The 16906-nt window shown below is 42.9% G+C and overlaps 2 protein-coding genes across 2 annotated transcripts; both read right to left on the reverse strand.

Annotated features, from left to right (window-relative positions):
- Positions 1-549: 549 nt before the first annotated feature.
- LOC127040898 (olfactory receptor 6F1-like) lies at positions 550-1491 on the reverse strand. The gene has a single exon (XM_050935446.1). The coding sequence runs from the start codon at positions 1489-1491 to the stop codon at positions 550-552; it is 942 nt and encodes a 313-aa protein (XP_050791403.1).
- Positions 1492-10033: 8542 nt separating this feature from the next.
- LOC127040914 (olfactory receptor 6M1-like) lies at positions 10034-10984 on the reverse strand. Its single transcript, XM_050935456.1, has one exon. The coding sequence runs from the start codon at positions 10982-10984 to the stop codon at positions 10034-10036; it is 951 nt and encodes a 316-aa protein (XP_050791413.1).
- Positions 10985-16906: the final 5922 nt, after the last annotated feature.

The following is a 16906-nucleotide window of genomic DNA, read 5'->3' on the forward strand; positions in this document are numbered from 1 at the left end:
TAGTTATATTTTGGGATCCTGGAGACATTACAGATGGAAGTATTTTCCTTGATGCAATCTTGTTTATTTACAAGGAATGTACAAAGTCCTACTTCTCTGAACGCAAGAGAAAACAAGAACAAACAAAAGAGGCTTACAGCCTCAAACCTCTTTAGGCAAAAAACTTTCTCTTTCTAGCTTTTCCCAGAGTCTCGATAGGCTCACGAGCTACTGCTTGACTTTTTTGAGTTTTTGCCTCTGCCTTTCTTTCTGTTCCTGTATGTTATCAGCTTCTATGTGTTCTGCCCTCCCCTCCCCCACCCCAGACACACACACACACACACACACACACACACACACACACACACACACACAACTCAGTAATAGCCCTCCATCCACTCAGTCCAAACTCTTGAGCAGGAGCACAACCTCCTTTTGCCTTAGGTGAGAGGCTTCTACTTAACTCATCCTAATTGAAGGTTGCTTCCCACCCAAACTCAGTGAGGTTTGTGATTGATATAGTTCCTGGTACCACTCCACATAATGAAGCCACCCGGGGAAAGTTCTTCCTTAGACCCTAAACAATCCTGTGGTTGTCACTGATTTCCTCAGTGCCTCTTTCACCATGTTGTTCCGTAGGGTGTATATGATGGGGTTCAGCAGTGGGGTCAGGACACAGTAGAAGAGTGACACCACCTTGTCCATGTTAGAGGACTCCATCACAGGTGGGCGGGCATACATAGAAAGTGCTGAGCCATAGAATATGCCTGTGACTGCAATGTGGGCACCACAGGTGGTCAGAGCTTTCTGGAGCCCACCCTCTGAAGGTGTCCGCCATGCTGTCCGTATGACACAGCTGTAGGAACCAGTGGTGAGGAGGAAGGAGGTCCCGGCTATGGTGCATGTCAGGGTAAAGCACACGAGCTTGCTAAGATGCGTGTCTGAGCAGGAGAGCTTGGCCAGAGGGACAAAGTCACAGAAAAAGTGGTCAATCTCGTTGGGACCACAGAATGACAGCCTGGACATGAACACAGTGAGGACAGAGGAGGCCAAGAAGCCAGACACCCAAGCGACCACTGACAGCTTGAGACACAAGATGTTGCACATGATAGTGGAGTAGCACAAGGGGTGGCAGATGGCCAAGTAGCGGTCATACGCCATCACTGCTAGAAGGAAGAACTCAGTGGAACCCATGGAGAAGAAGAAAAACATCTGGGCTATGCATCCACGTACAGAGATTGATCTGTTCTCTGGCAGAAGCCCAGCCAGCAACTTGGGCACTGTGACTGAGGTGTACCAGATCTCCAGGAAGGAGAGGTTGCTGAGTAACACATACATAGGGCAGTGGAGGCTTGGACAACTCCTGACTATGACAATGATGGAAGTGTTGGTGGCAATGGTCAGCAGATAGATGATCAGGAACATCACAAAGAGGATCCACTGTAGCTCCGGGGATGCAGAGAAACCCATGAGAATAAACTCAGTCACTTCAGTTTGGTTAGCCCCTTCCATGGTGCTCGCAGCTGTTTGAGCCACAGGAGAAAAAATGTATATGTTAATATGAGGATTTCCAGAGCAGAGTCAAATCCTGAGAGTCACTGAGATAGATAGATAGATTAGATAGATAGATAGATCTGGAAGGGACCTCGAGAGGTCATCTAGTCCAGTCCCCTGCACTCAAGGCAGGACTAAGTATTATCAAGACCATCCCTGACAGGTGTTTATCCAACCTGCTCTTAAAAATCCCCATTGATGGAGATTCCATAACCTCCCTAGGCAATTTGTTCCAGTGCTTAACCTCTCCAACAGTTAGGAAGTTTTTCCTAATGTCCAGCCTAAATGACCCTTGCTTAAATTTAAGCCTGTTGCTTCTTGTCCTATCCTCAAAGGTTAAGAAGAATAGAGGGAGCATATGGGATAGCTAGATAAAGAGTGTGAGCACTCTGAACTGCTTTGTTTTTTGACAGTTAAAATATGTGGAGCTATACCTATCTCATAGAACTGGAAGGGACAATGAAAGGTCATTGAACCCAGTCCCCTGAATTTACAGCAGGACCAAGTACTGTCCCTGACAGATTTTTGCCCCAGATCCCTCAATGGCCCACTTAGTGGTTGAACTCACAATCCTCGGTTTAACAGACCAGTGCTCAATCCACTGAGCTACCCCTCCCCCTCTCACAAAAGTCATTATACAGGACATTAAAAATCTAATTGCATGTGCTCTTTAGTAGATCAATACATTAATGAAGAGCTAAAATTTCTAATGCTCTGTGAGAATCTAGTACCTTAGATTTATCCTGGATGCAATCTAGATACTTCTTCTTGTGTCAAATTAATGTCCTCCAGTTAAATAACAGCTCATGCGGGTACGATTATCAATGTCTCTGCTGCCTCTTCACTCAGGAATAGGGTTTGGAGTTGCAAAGCAGCACCTGAGCTTCTCCGCACACCTGAATCCTGTCTGTCCCAAACTGGGACATTTATAACAAGTGAAGGACACATCCAGGGAATGCACTGGGAATCTGAGAACTGAGGGACGTGCCTGCTGTTACTCTACCTAATTACAATATGATGTGTACATTTCTCCCCACCTCCTACTTTACCTCAGAGGCGGATGAGTCTGCCATAGCCTGAGCTAACATCCTTTGGGATTTTAGCTCAGCCTGGAGCGATTCAGAACCCAGAGGTCCTGGGTTCATTGCGCCCACCAGACCTGAGACCCTCATGTAACATGTGGTAACGTGAACAAGAATTTAAGCTGGGGTGTTGGTTCCCCAGCCCCACCCCTCAGTGCCACAAGAAAGAAGGGAGATTCTAGGCTACTTGTGCAGCTTTTAATTATGCTGGGGCAGAGGCAGGGGGATGGTCCTTTTCGAAGACCTACAAGGAAAGAGGCTGAGATTCTGTCCCCACACTTGTCCAGTTGCTTCCCTGGGTGACCCTAGGCAAATCACGTTGGGCCAGATTTTCAGATATATGGATTCATAGATGCCAAGGCCAGAAGGGGCCAGTGTGATCATCTAGTGTGACCTTCTGTACAACCTAAGCGAGAGCACTGCTCCCAAATAATTCCAGTCTTCATTTAAAAACTATCCATGATGGAGAATCCACCGGAACACTTGGTAAATTGTCTCAGTGTTTAATTACTCTCCCCATTAAAAATGTAGGAATTTGTCTACCTTCACCTTCCAGGCATTTCGGTGCCCAAAGATACATACAGGTGTCTAGTGGGATTTTCAAAATGCCTTCACTGATTAGCCACCTAACTCCCATTGAAATCACACTAACGCCTAACGTACATGCCAGTGCCAAGCAAAGGAACAAACCTCACCCACCCAGACACCTACACAGCTCTGCCATATACCCAAACAGACACACTCCACACCCCATCTATATCCAACACACACACACCCCACTCCCCAAAGGCCTGATCTAAACTTAAAAGTTAGGTTGTCATAGATACATCAGTCGGGGGCATGAAAAAACCGCACCCATCATTGACACGCTATGCTGCCCTAACTCATGGAAGACATTTTCTGTCAATTTAGCTAGTGGTGTTCCTACACTGACAGAAAACACTCTCACATTGGTGTCAGCTGCACCTATGCTGTGGGTTCGCACTAGCATAGCTACACTAATGTAGCTGTGCCAGGATAGTCTCTGTCTTGTAGACACAGATTCAGTCTGAATTCTTCCAAGTCTGTTTGTGTTTGCTGTTTATGGCAATAACTGAATTATTTATTAATTAATATTTCTCATTTTAAATATATTTCTGGTTCTTTTATGTACCACAAACACATTAATCTGCCAATGCACCCTGTTTATCCCCTCCCCACACACACATAAATTTATTAGACAAAATTAAACAAAGCTTTCAAGTACACAAAATAACCTGCAAACTTGCTTCTTCTCCAGTCTCTGTTTTGTATTAAACTTCTTGTTTTTACTGTGAATATATCTGGGTATGGTATTTTGAGCAGAGAATGAATCTGAGGTAAAAGTGGGCACTATCCCTTTGGGGCTTGCGGATCTGTGAACTTTGGGAGTGTCCACTGGAAAAGAGGTTGGAGGCTAGGTGGGCTTGTGAGTTGGCGAATGCCTATCGCTAAGCTATGAAGGAAGAGCAATGTCTGCAGAGGCCTAGTGTTACTAGAGGCTGCTGGTGACACACAGTCAGCCCCCAGCAAGTACAGGCAAACCTTTTTCACACTCAAGGCAGGTTGTAGCAAGGTGCCTTGCAATCCTGGAAACCCCTGGGAAGTGTGATACACACAATGCCCAGTCACACCAAATACTTACACACTGAAGTCATTCATACCCCATGCACACACCCCAGTGTGACTGTTAATATGACCAAGAGCTGCCAGACAGGACGTGCAGTACAGAAGAGAAATGGAATTTTCTTTGTATGGAAGTAACAAACCCGGATGTGGCTCTTGGTGAAGTCAATGAGAGTTTTGCTTCTCATTTTTGTGGGAATAGGGCTGGGCCCATGGACTGGAATGGAAGATGGCCTTTTGCGTAAAGTAAAATGAGAACACTCCAAATAAAATCCCAATCTTAAACTTCCTTTTTTTTAAAACAAATCTATTTTAAATTTTATATCAGAAATAAAAAACCTTGCCCGCACCGAGTTAATCAAAATGGCAAAATTGCAAGACAGTATGAATCCCAAGTTCCCAAGAAACAGGATCATTACATCTCATATTCATCCTGTCATTCATTTAAATGAAAAGTTAGCCACCTTGTTTCTGATCTAAGCCACGTAGGATAAATCTTACTGTACTACCCTGGGTTCTGCGGAACGACTCTGTATAAATACTTCAGACCAGTTCCAGGGAGATCAGAATCTGCCCATTCTAAGTTTGGTATTAGCAGGTCACTCAGGATCATGTACACAGAGTCAGTGTCTGCTCTCACTGTTGTAACCCACATACTTTCGGGTTGAAGCAGCATCTCCAAATTGTAGCAGTCCTACACCCACCGTGCAATTTCATAAGGATTAGAGTTGTGACTGTGGTGTAAATGGTTGTTGTCCTTTTCTACAGTTATGAGTCTCCAGTTGCCTATTACTTAACTGGTACGTTGGCTCAAGCAGTAGTCGGTCATTGGTACTGGAATCGATCCCTACACACACAGACTGACCAGGTGAGTTATTACCCTACAAATAAGGACTGAAATCTGTGGGCCAAATTCTGTGTCCTGGCTGGGCCCAGATGAACATATGTGACATTGGGCCTCGAATGTTTCAGTCCCTGAATGGATAGGGGTTTGTGTTGGTCAAGGGGGGGGATGTGTTCCCAGGTCCCTATCCTATAGAGAATAGCCTAGAGTGGGGAAAAAAATTATTATAATTCCATGTGTTTTATTGCTTGTCCCGGATGGGAGTTCAGCTAGCTTAGTGACTATCTCACAGGACTGGGAATCAAAAGCAGAGGCTTATATTCTTGACACATTTGTGAAGTCATTTCATCACCTTCTGCCTCAGTTTTCCCCATCTGTCAAATGAAGGGAATAGTACTTATCAATGTTTGTAAAGTGCTTTTAGATGGTTATACAGAAATTGCTACCTATGAACTAAGTATTATTAACAAAAGACCTTGCAAGAGATATTAGAGAGACGAAGTGGGTGAGGCAATGTCCTTTATTGGACCTACTTCTGTGGGTGAGATAGACAAGGGTGTGATTTACTTTATAAAGTTAGGGCAACATTAGGTAGCTTTCATTGACCTAACTATGGAAATGTCTACTCTTAAATTTCGCTCCCACTGACTTAACTACCCCACTACATTGAATTAATAACTCCACCTCCATGACCACTGTAGAGTCAAAGTCGATGTACTTCGGTTGATGCACCATCAGCGTAGACACTGCATTGTTTATGTCAACTATTAATGGCTTTCAGGAGCCATTCCACAATGCTGCACACAATAGTACAATTGATACATGCACTGCTGGTGTGTCGCACCAATGACACAAAGAACAAAGTGTAGACACGCACTAGTGATGTAATTACTGTGGCAGAGGTATGCCGACATAAGTTAGGTCAACTTAAATTTGTAGTGTAGACAAGGCCAAGCTTTCAAGCTGCACATAGTTCTTCCTTGGGTCTGAGAAAGGTATTCAGAGTGTCACAGCTAAATACAAGATCAAACAGACAGTTTAACATAAGTAGTTAGCACATATTCTAAGATACCACAGTCCAGGTCAATTCCTCCTGTGTCTGATCAGGAGTTGGGAGGTTTTGGGGGGAACCCGGGCCTACCATCTATTCCGGCTTCCAGCCCAGGGCCCTGTGGACTACAGCTGTCTAGAGTGCCTCCTGGTACAGATGTGCGACAGCTACAACTTCCTGGGCTACTTCCCCATGGCCTCCTCCCAACACCTTCTTTATCCTCACCACAGGACCTTTCTCCTGGTGCCGGATAATGCTTGCACTCCTCAGTCTTCCAGCAATATGTCTTCTCACTCTCAGCTCCTCATGCCTCTTACTCCCAGCTCCTCGCATGCACGCCACAAACTGAAGTGAGGTCCTTTTTAAACTCAGGTGCCCTGATTAGCTAGCCTGTCCTAATTGATTCTAGCAGTTTCTTAAATGTCTTCAGGTGTCTTAATTATCCTGCCTGTCTTAATTGGTTCTAGTAGGTTCCTGTTTACTCTAGTGTATCCCCTGCTCTGGTCACTCAGGGAACAGAAAACTACTCAGTCAGTGACCAGTATATCTGCCTTCTACCAGACTCCTGTACTCCACTGGTCTGGAACTGTCACACTTGTTAACACCATTTGATGCTGGACAGTGACTGGGTGATGCTAACACCTTTGGGTGCATGTATTACATCTAAATTAAAACAACGCTACTATTTAAGACACCTGAGTTCAAAATTTAGGCACCACTGAGATCCTCAAAGCCCCCACTTAGCTGTTGCCGAGCCCTATAAGTACCTTAATTCAGACGCCAAAAGTTTTGCTGCAAAAGTCCCCAAAGTGCCTATGTTTCTGCCATGATTCATGCACACCACAGCAAACATAGACATGACTGCACTTCTTTCTCCTGTGGAACCCGATCTGGTAGATGGGCTCTGAACGCATCTAAATCCACATAAGACAGTGTAGGGTGCGGTGAAGATTTCCCTCATTTCTAAGCAGGGAAGGAACAGATTATCATTGATAAATATCGCTAAACAGCAATTTCACCAAACACACAATTCGACGAAAAAATGTTTCCATCGATAATCAAAATTGACTGATAGGCAAAGTAAGCAAAATGCTGCCTGAGCACTGATTAGAGTTTAATTTAAGGATATTGACCTTGTATATTTTGACATGTGATGTTGCCAATTTGTGTTGTAACGTTTTATAAAGCTTTAACTTTCTGAATCTCAGCGTCTACCCTCTTTAAATAATTATTGTCTGATCCCCTGCCCCATAATTGACTGCAACTGTGAAAATTTAAATCAATAAACATTGAAGGGGGAAATAAAGCTTAAAATCTGTGATTTTGCACAACTGTGAAAATTAAAACAATATTAAAAACTAAAAATAAGCATCAATAATATCTGCCAAAATTATTTTAAAAAAAAATTGAATTCTGTCAACCCTATTAATAACTTGTAGGTTTAGGCAGATAACACTGGTTTGGACACACCCGGGGGCTGAGGATTCCTAAACTCTTGTTTTTGGTTTTCACAGGATGGCAGAGGCCCAGATCCACAAAGAGACTTAGGCCTGGGACTCACCTGGGAGATTAGAGACCTGGGTTCAGTGTCACCCTCTATCCAATGTGAAGAGCAGATCTGAACCAGGGCATCCCATATACCAGGTGAGCACCCTAACAACTGAGATAAAGGTTACAATGGAGCTCCTTCTTCTGCCCTCTCCCCCACCACCATTTTGTGTGGCATTGGGCAACATACACATTTTATCTTGGCTACATTGTGAAGATTTAACACAAATTTAGAAACTTCCCATCATGCAAAGGTTAAAAGACAGGCCCCCATCTTCCCAAACTCCCATGACATTTCATGAATCCTTTAGCCAAATGACTGAAATCAAAGCAAAATTTGTCAAGTTCGATTGAAATGAAATGTTTCACTTCCACATTATCAAAACATTTAGATTCTTTTTTTCAGTTTGCTCAAAACTATGTGGTAAACGTGACACACATGGATGAACAGTTTGGGGTCAACTAAAACTGCATATTTTTGGTGAATAAACTCAGCACTACTTGCCAGAGTTCAGTACTGTTGATTTTGTAGAATTAATTTGTCTTATAAGAGTGGCCATAGTGGCTCAGACCAATGGTCTATCTAGCCCAGTATCCTGTCTTCCAAGAGTGCCTGGTGCCAGATGCTTCAGAAGAAATGAACAGAACACGCAATTTTCAAGTGATCCATCCTCTGACATCCAGTTCCAGCATCTGGCAGTCAAAGATATAGATCATCTGTGAGCATCAGCCATCAGGAGGTAATGACAGATAGTAAGTGTCCAGACTGGATTTATAGAATGTAGAAATAGTTCTGTGTTCTGTTCCTAACTCCTCCCTTGACTCTGTGAATTAAGAGATTCGGGCTCTAGATATTACATCGGAGTGGCCTATTAGTTTGCACTCCTGGGTAAAGCTGGACAAATTTTTTCTAATGAATATTTTTTTTTGGTCAAAAAATGCAGTTTCAGGCTGACCAAAACTATTCATGAATTCAGGTTAAATTTGGTGAGTAGTTTTGGCTGTAAAAAAATGTTCATTTTGATATTTTCTATATGCACCATTTTGACTTTTTTTTCAAATGACATTTTTAGATGGTTAGTTAGATTTCTTAAAAAACAAACAAACAAAATGGAAAAGAAACCCCACCCAGAACAAAATGAAACAAACAAAATAAAATAATAATAATAACTTCGGTCAAATGAACTATTTTATTTGACCAAAAGTAAAATTAATTGTTTCATTTCAGATTAACCAAAATGTTTTGGGTTTTTTGGTTAATCCAATTGGGTTTTTATTCATTTTGAGGAAGAAAAGAAATCCATTTCTGGTTGACACAATTTTATTTTAATTTTTCCATAGTTTTTGGGTTGGCCACTGAACCAAAAAACTCAGTGATTCACTCAGCTCTACTTTTGGCTTCTATTCCCAACTCAGGGATGAAAGTGGTATCTAGTGGTTAGAGCATGGGGTTCCTGAGTGTCAGCACTCCTGGCTTCTATTTCCAGCTCTGGCAGGAAGAAAGTCTAATTGTTTAGAGTAGCTGGCTGGGAATGAGGAAGCCTGGATTCTCTTTCTGACTCACTGTATGAGTTGGGCAAATTGATTCACCTTTCTGCACCTCAGTTTATACATCTGTAGAGTGCTGATTATAGAGAGGATCACTTTCATGCAAGGGATATACTGTGAGCAAATAAATGATGCATACATTGTATTTTCCTTTTTAAATGCAGAACATTTTATTTTATATATTCTGATTGGAATTTTTTTATATATATTTCTCTTCTAAGGGCAGCTTCTTCTGCATTACTGACATGAAAGAAAGAAAGAAAGAAAGAAAGAAAGAAAGAAAGAAAGAAAGAAAGAAAGAAAGAAAACTTTTATTTTAGTCATACTGGTATATTTTTTCATATCTCCCTCCTAAAACACCCATTTCTTCTGCACTGGTCAAGAGAAATGATCAACATCTTCATCCTGGTTTTCGTTCCTAGCTGAGATGCTACAAGTCCCACATCGGTGGACCACTGCAATGCTGCTGCTGTGGGACCCTTATAAATCACTTGTCAGTTTATAACCCAGCCATCAGCACCACAAACACAAGGAGCAGCTAAACGACACAATGGACAGCTTTGAAAAGAAAACATCTGCCTTCCTTTGTGACCCTTCCGGGTGCTTGTAGGGAAATGCTGAGCATCCTCAATGACAACAGTGGGAGTTGTGGGTGCTCAGTCAATTCCAGGAGGTTGTCTGCACCCCGAACAATCATGCCCATGGGCACCTTCCATTTTGAAGCAGAGGTACTAGGGAATACCAAGCCTCAATACTTCTGCACTCTCTCCTTCTTGGCCCAGCTCAGACTGCATGTTCGATGAGCCCCAGGCACTTGGCGATTGAGTCTCTCAATGCCTCCTTGATCTTCTGGTTCCTGAGGCTGAATATGAGCGGGTTGAGCATAGGGGTCACTGCAGTGGTCATCAGAGCGGCGACCTTGTTGAGGTTCATGGAGCTGGCTTGCGAGGTCCTGACGTAGATGAAAATGGAGGTGCCGTAACCGATGGTGACCACGGTGAAATGAGAGGCACAGGTGGAGAAAGCTTTCTGCTTGCCCTTGGCAGATGGGATCCGGATGATGGTGCAGATAATATACATATAGGAGATGACAGTCAGCAGCAGGGACCCTAGCAACACAGGCAGCGAGATGATGAAATCAATGAATTCCACCAGCTGGACGTCAGCACAGGCGAGGTGCAACAAGGGGGCACTGTCACAGAAGAAATGGTTGATGATGTTGGGGCCACAGTAGGGCAGTCCAAGTTTGATCATGGTAGGAACCAAGATAGAGAAGAATCCTCCCATCCATGACCCCACCACCAGCCAGATGCAGACCTTTCCATTCATGATGGTGCCGTAGCTCAGTGGGTAACATATGGCCACGTAACGATCAAGGGATATCATGGCGAACAGGACATACTCCGAGATTCCCAGCAAGAAATAGAAGTAGGATTGAGCCAGGCACCCATAAAAGGAGATGGTCTTCCTCTCTGAGAGGAAGTTCTCCAGCATTTTCGGGACCACGGTCATAGTCATGAGGATTTCAATGAGGGACAGGTTGCAGAGGAAGAAATACATGGGTGACTGCAGGCGGTTGTCAGTGCATATTAAGGTGATGATGATGGAGTTCCCAATCATCACCACCACAAAGATGATGAAGAAAAGCATGAAAAGGACAATCTCCACCTCGCGGGGACTAGGGAAACCTATCAGGATGAATTCAGTCACACGTGTTCCATTCCTTCCTTCCATACCTGCTACGGCCCTTACCTAGACAGAAAACAATAAAATAATGAAACCAACACATTTTCATGTGTTGTCAAAAACTTTACTCAGAATTGCAGAGGGAAACATGAGGTTTAATTAATATATAACAGTAAATAATAATGGAGAAGATGCAGGAGAGGATGGAGAAAAAAATGATGAGGAAGAAAATGAAGATGAAGATGAAGAGCAAGAACATAAAGAAGGAGAAGAGTCTCTAAAACAAGATTGGATCATTGGGATTGATACATGAATCACTGGGAGAGGTTCCTTGGCCTGTGTTATGCAGGAGGCCAGATTAGGTGATCCATAACACTGCTCTACAGCCAAAGTGCTTCTGAAATAAATGTAGTCCAACTTTACTAATTCTGGGTCACTGAGAACAAAAATGATGCTTAAAATTGTTGATTGGCTCTAGTTTTCAAGATATGCTACTGGGTCAGTATATACAACCCTTGGCTTGGCAATGGCGGAGGATAAGTGAGTTATAAAGGGAAGGGATCTCAATTTAAACCAGAAATGACTAAAATACATCTTTGACTGGATCTATGAATAAATCTATGACTGGGTTTGGACAGTACTTGCTTTTTAGGCAAAACAATGAACGATGCAATCTGAAGCTGGTATTGCATCATACATGATATGAATTGCATCATGTTATTCCTAGAAGTCATAGATGATGAAATCATAACGAAGCTTATATCACTCTGCTGAACAAATTGCCCTATATCAGCTCTAGAAATCATACAGTGTCATGCTCTCTTATTTGTCAGTGTTTGATTTTGCAAAAGGACACATTTCTGTTTAGCCAAAGTGAGCAGAGATGCCTTGTACTTGTGTGAACAGTGCAGATAACTTCTGCTATGTTTGTGGTGAAGTGACTTTTGCATCACAAAAGGGCAGTATAACCACTCTGGTTAAGAAAGCCTATCACCTTAATTTTGGCTGCAGAATTGGAGATCAGGACAAGAGGTGGGCCCCACACATACGCTGCAACACTTGTGCAACAAATCTTGGCCAGTGGTTGAACAGGAAAAGGAAATCTATGCCTTTTGCAGTGCCAATGATTTGGAGAGAGCCAACAGATCATTGCAGCAATTGTTACTTCTGCATGGTGCCTCCAGTTGGGAAAGGTGTGTCAAAGAAGAAAAAGTGGACTGTGCATTATCCAAACATTCCATCAGCTATACACCCAGTACCCCACGGAGAAGGACTGCCGGTTCCTGATGCACCAGAATCATTCTCACTTGAGTCAGACAAGGGAGAGGAAGAGGATGAAACTTCTGGTCCTGAACCAACAATGTCACAGGACCCACATTTTCTCCCGTCCTCCTCCTCTTAACCACACCTCCTAACACAAGGTGAACTGAATGACCTTGTCAGGGATTTGGAACTACCCAAGAGTAAGGCAGAGCTGTTGGGCTCCAGACTACAGCAGTGGAATCTCCTGGCAGGCTATCAGGGCAAATGGAGCCCATCAATGCTTGCAGACTATTGCTGGACAGTGACAAGAGATTCTCCATTTAAGGAATACAAGAGACAAGCCAGGAAGCACCGAGTAGACACTGAATAGGACTAAACTATGTACATAATAGTTTTTTGCCTTTTGTTTCATAATACATTTTATTTATATAACCCTTTTGCTGATTTTTAAAGTGTTACATAAACAGGACAGGTGAAATATTATCATGTAAAGCAACCATAAACACATGAAAAGACCTAGGTTTACAATTTATGATTAAAACTCTACTATCTACACAATATACATAGACATAAAATGTAAAAACTTAAATATCTTAGAAACAGTAGCCAATCAGTTGTTTTAATTGTCATATTTGAATTCAGCACATCAAAATACATAATAAATAGCACATTTTATCTCTGAAGCAGACGACTTCTCAAAAATTGTAGACCAGTGTAATGGTCCCATCTGGCTTTGAAATCTATGAATCTATCAAAAAGACAACAACAACAATGAAAATAGAGAAGCAGAAGTCAGTAATGATGCAAAACAACTAAATCACAAAAATGGAACGAGGCATAGTTTTATATTATTTTTTTCCCAAGCATATGATGATCTGATCTGAATACATAGGCTGATATTTTCAAAGCAGGCTAAAATTAATTGGAATTGGCTATCTAAATCTGCTATGTACTTTGACAATCTGTTTATTTGTCCATCATCTTTAATAATATTTCAGGATTTACTCTTCCCTGTATCACGCTTTGTGGCAACAGCATGCCCTACACCAGTGGTTTTCAAACTGCAGGTCATGACCCAGTACTGCGTCACAGCATGTCAGGCACTGGGTCGCGGTGGATCTGGCCAGCACCACCAACCAGGCCATTAAAAGTCTCATTGATGGTGCTGCGCGGCTAAGGCAGGCTAGTCCCTACCTGTTCTGACACCATGCTGTGTCCCAGAAATGCCAGCAGCAGGTCCAGCTCCCAGGCAGGGGGGCCACAGGCCTTCGCGCGCTTCTCCTGCCCCGAGCACTGGCTCAGCACTCCCAATGGCCAGTTCCCAGCCAATGGGAGATGGGCAAGTTGATGCCTGTGGGTGAGAGCCGCATGGAGCCACTTGTACACCTCCACCTAGGAGCCAGACCTGCTACAGTCCTCTTCCAAGGTGCAGTGCGGTCCATAGTGCCAGGACAGTCAGAAAGCTGCCTCTGCACCCCAGCTGTGCCGCTGACCAGGTGCCACCAAAGGTAAGCCTGCACCCCAAACCTCTGCCCCAGCCCTGAGCCCCTTCCACACCCCAAACTCCTTATCTCCAGCTCTGTTGGGTCATGAGCATCAACAATTTTCTTCAACTGGGTCACCAGAAATAAAATTTGAAAACCACTGCCCTATACCATACCTACCCCATACCTATCTACCCCAAAAAATCAATCAGTAAAAAACAATCACTGAAAAATTCATCCAAAGCAAAAGAACTATAAAGAGACCTGAAACAAACAAAACAAAGAGGAAAATAACCCCACCTAAGCAGGTTTTTATACCCTCAAAATGGAGAAGTGTCAGAACCTTAGACACATTTCTATGGGCAATCTATTTTATGTCAAAGATGCTGAGATAGGTGTTGGGAAGCAGGATAAAGTGAGAAGAGAAGCAAAGAGAAGATCTATTTTTACATCTGTACAAAGAGATTATAAAGTAGTTGCCAGAGATTAATATAAGTAACAAAGGAATTTGGATCTGGTACCATTTTACAACCAGTTTGCATTCATCATGCAATTCTTAATGCATGGTGCAAAGTATGAGAAAAACAGATCTATTGATGGCATTTATTGAATAGCATGTTTGTGTATTAGGCATTATTTTACACTACTTAATAAAACAGCAGTCTAAATTGTGATGCTAGTACAGAATCTGACAGGAGTGGCTTTTCTAGTCTCTCAAATGAGAAATGTGAAATATCCACATTTCTTAGAATTTTAAGATATACAAGGCTTAGAAAGGGTTTTGCTCTATGTTTTGTGAAGCATCATGTAGGTTTGTAGTGTGAAATAAAAGAAAATAAATAACACTGGGGCTTATATTTCTCTCTGGTGTAATTCCGCATTCAACAGGGCTGAATCCCCTCTCACTCAGCCAGGTGTGAATGAAGCCTATGGAAGTCAAGGGATAAAGTCAACTTAGTGAAAATCCAACCCACCCCAGTGACACCAACATCTGAAGAGCTCTCTCATTCTCTGAGTCTTCAACTGCATCTCCAAATGGAGCTGATGATAGTGTTCAAAGTTGCCTTGCTCACAAATAAAGTAAAGATGATGTTTTTTTCTCCAGGTACAAGATGAAAAAAACTAAAGCCAGCAATCCACAAACCTAGGGAGATTCTCTCAATTAATGCATTATTGCCACTAATGAACATTTTGCCAGTGAAATTCTATCCTCAGTGACTCCTCTGCAGCCCTGGTCCCTTCACATCCAACCCTCTGTGACCCCTCTGCAGTCCTGCTGCCTGCTATAGTTCTATAAGTTAGAAGCTGGCCATGTAAATAAAACTTGCTTGGCAATGCAAGAGCCAGAAGATGATCTGTCTCTCATCAGGGCATTGATTCAGGAGGATGACCAGAATGAAAAGTCCCACAAGCTTGGCACTGTCCCTTCAGTTAGCAAATCTGAGTCTGATAAGTATGGGGGGTGGGGAGTGGTGCAAAGGAGGAAGTTGTTGGTTTAGCCAGGGAATGCAGTACAATTCCTAGTTAAATATTACAATGCAACAGCCAGGTAAAACTCCTGGGTTTACAGCTCTCTTTACAAGGTGGAATTTCCTGGACAACATGCCAGACTCAGGGTCCCATTCTCCATCTATTGCACCTTGTGTTCTCATTTACAGCAAAGCAAAATGTGTGCAAAATGCTACAAAAGCAGAATGTTAGCGACAGTCTGGGCTTTCTATCCCCGGCTCTGCCATGGGCCTGCTGTGTGGCCTTGGGACAGTTCCTTCCCGTCTCTGTGCTTCTCTGTCTTCTCTCAACCTTTCTCTGTCATTTTTATTTAGTCTGGAAGATGTTTAGGTGGGGACTGGCTTTCCCTATATATCTGTGCAGTGCCTAGCACAGTGGGGCTTCACTTTCGTTTGGCATTACCAGGCAATAGAAATAATGATTGTTGTTGTTCTACACCAACTTTGCACAAGAATAAATGGCAACCCAAGTTGCAAGGCAAAGGAGAAGCAAGCCCTATACAAAAACGCCTTGATGTCACCCCATATGAATAACACGAAAAAACCGTGAAATACACAAAATATGACAGTCAGAAATACTCACTTCATGTCCCACACATCATCCTCAAGGGGCTGCATTTAAATCTGTTGTCCTTTCTCAAAGGAGAGATGTCCCATCCAGCCTATATTGACTCCAGAATGCAGAGTTCTCTTCTTTCAGGACATCTTCGGCTAATGACAGCTGCGCTCTTCCTGCCTATACCCAGACCACTGGCTTACGTACAGATTTTCCAAGCTTGGAAATTTGTGTGAGAGATAACTTTATTGTAGGAGTTATGGAACCACTGAGCACAGACTCACTAATTTAACTGTTCACTACTGTACTGACAATAACCCCAGTCTTAACCTCAGCACTATGTATTGGCAGGATGTGCCAATTTTGGCTATCAGTCGAGAACCTGCTAATAGCATAGTCTGCGTCAGTATCCAGCAACCATTTGGCCAACACGACAAGATCATGTGTTCCAGCAGTTAGATATTTGAAGCATCGGTGCTGAGCAAGAATAATTTATGTGCTACTTGAAATTATCTCCCCTGGCAGCAAAGAAGCATGTGGGAAATAGCCAGTTCTTTTCTGGCTCACCATATGTATTTTTAGCCAACTGATTAGTATGTTCCATAACATTGTCCTCCGGGGCCAGTTATAAACATTTCTCCTGGAGGAAGGAGAAAAAAAAGTTTCTAAAATACTACTACAAAAACTATCAAAGAACTGAGATTTAACGGTATTGATCATCCACAGCAGATAGATAGATAGATAGATACATATTGCTTCTAGGCTCCAGTACCAGCATGGGCAGGCTCCTTTCCCTAAATTCAGCAGTTTTGTCTCCCATCTTTATCATTTACCTTGACTTGAGGAGTCATTTTGACCTGGATCAAACTGGGGTTCAGCCATTTATAACTAAGTCCTGGTCCACATTACAAAGTTAGGTCAACATAATCCACATTGCATCAACCTATTTGTGCATGGGTCTACCCTCTAATTTGTTTCTGGCTGACATAAGCACCCCGTTACGGTGACACAGTGAAATCACCACTCCAAATGGTGGTGAGTCTTGGGGTATGTCTATACTACCCGCCAGATCGGCGGGTAGTGTTCGATGTGTCGGGGATCGATTTATCGCGTCTCCTCTGGACTTGATAAATCGATCTGCTAATCGATGCCCATACTC

Source organism: Gopherus flavomarginatus (assembly GCF_025201925.1).
Source record: "Gopherus flavomarginatus isolate rGopFla2 chromosome 11 unlocalized genomic scaffold, rGopFla2.mat.asm SUPER_11_unloc_1, whole genome shotgun sequence".
Taxonomy (NCBI): Eukaryota; Metazoa; Chordata; order Testudines; family Testudinidae; genus Gopherus; species Gopherus flavomarginatus.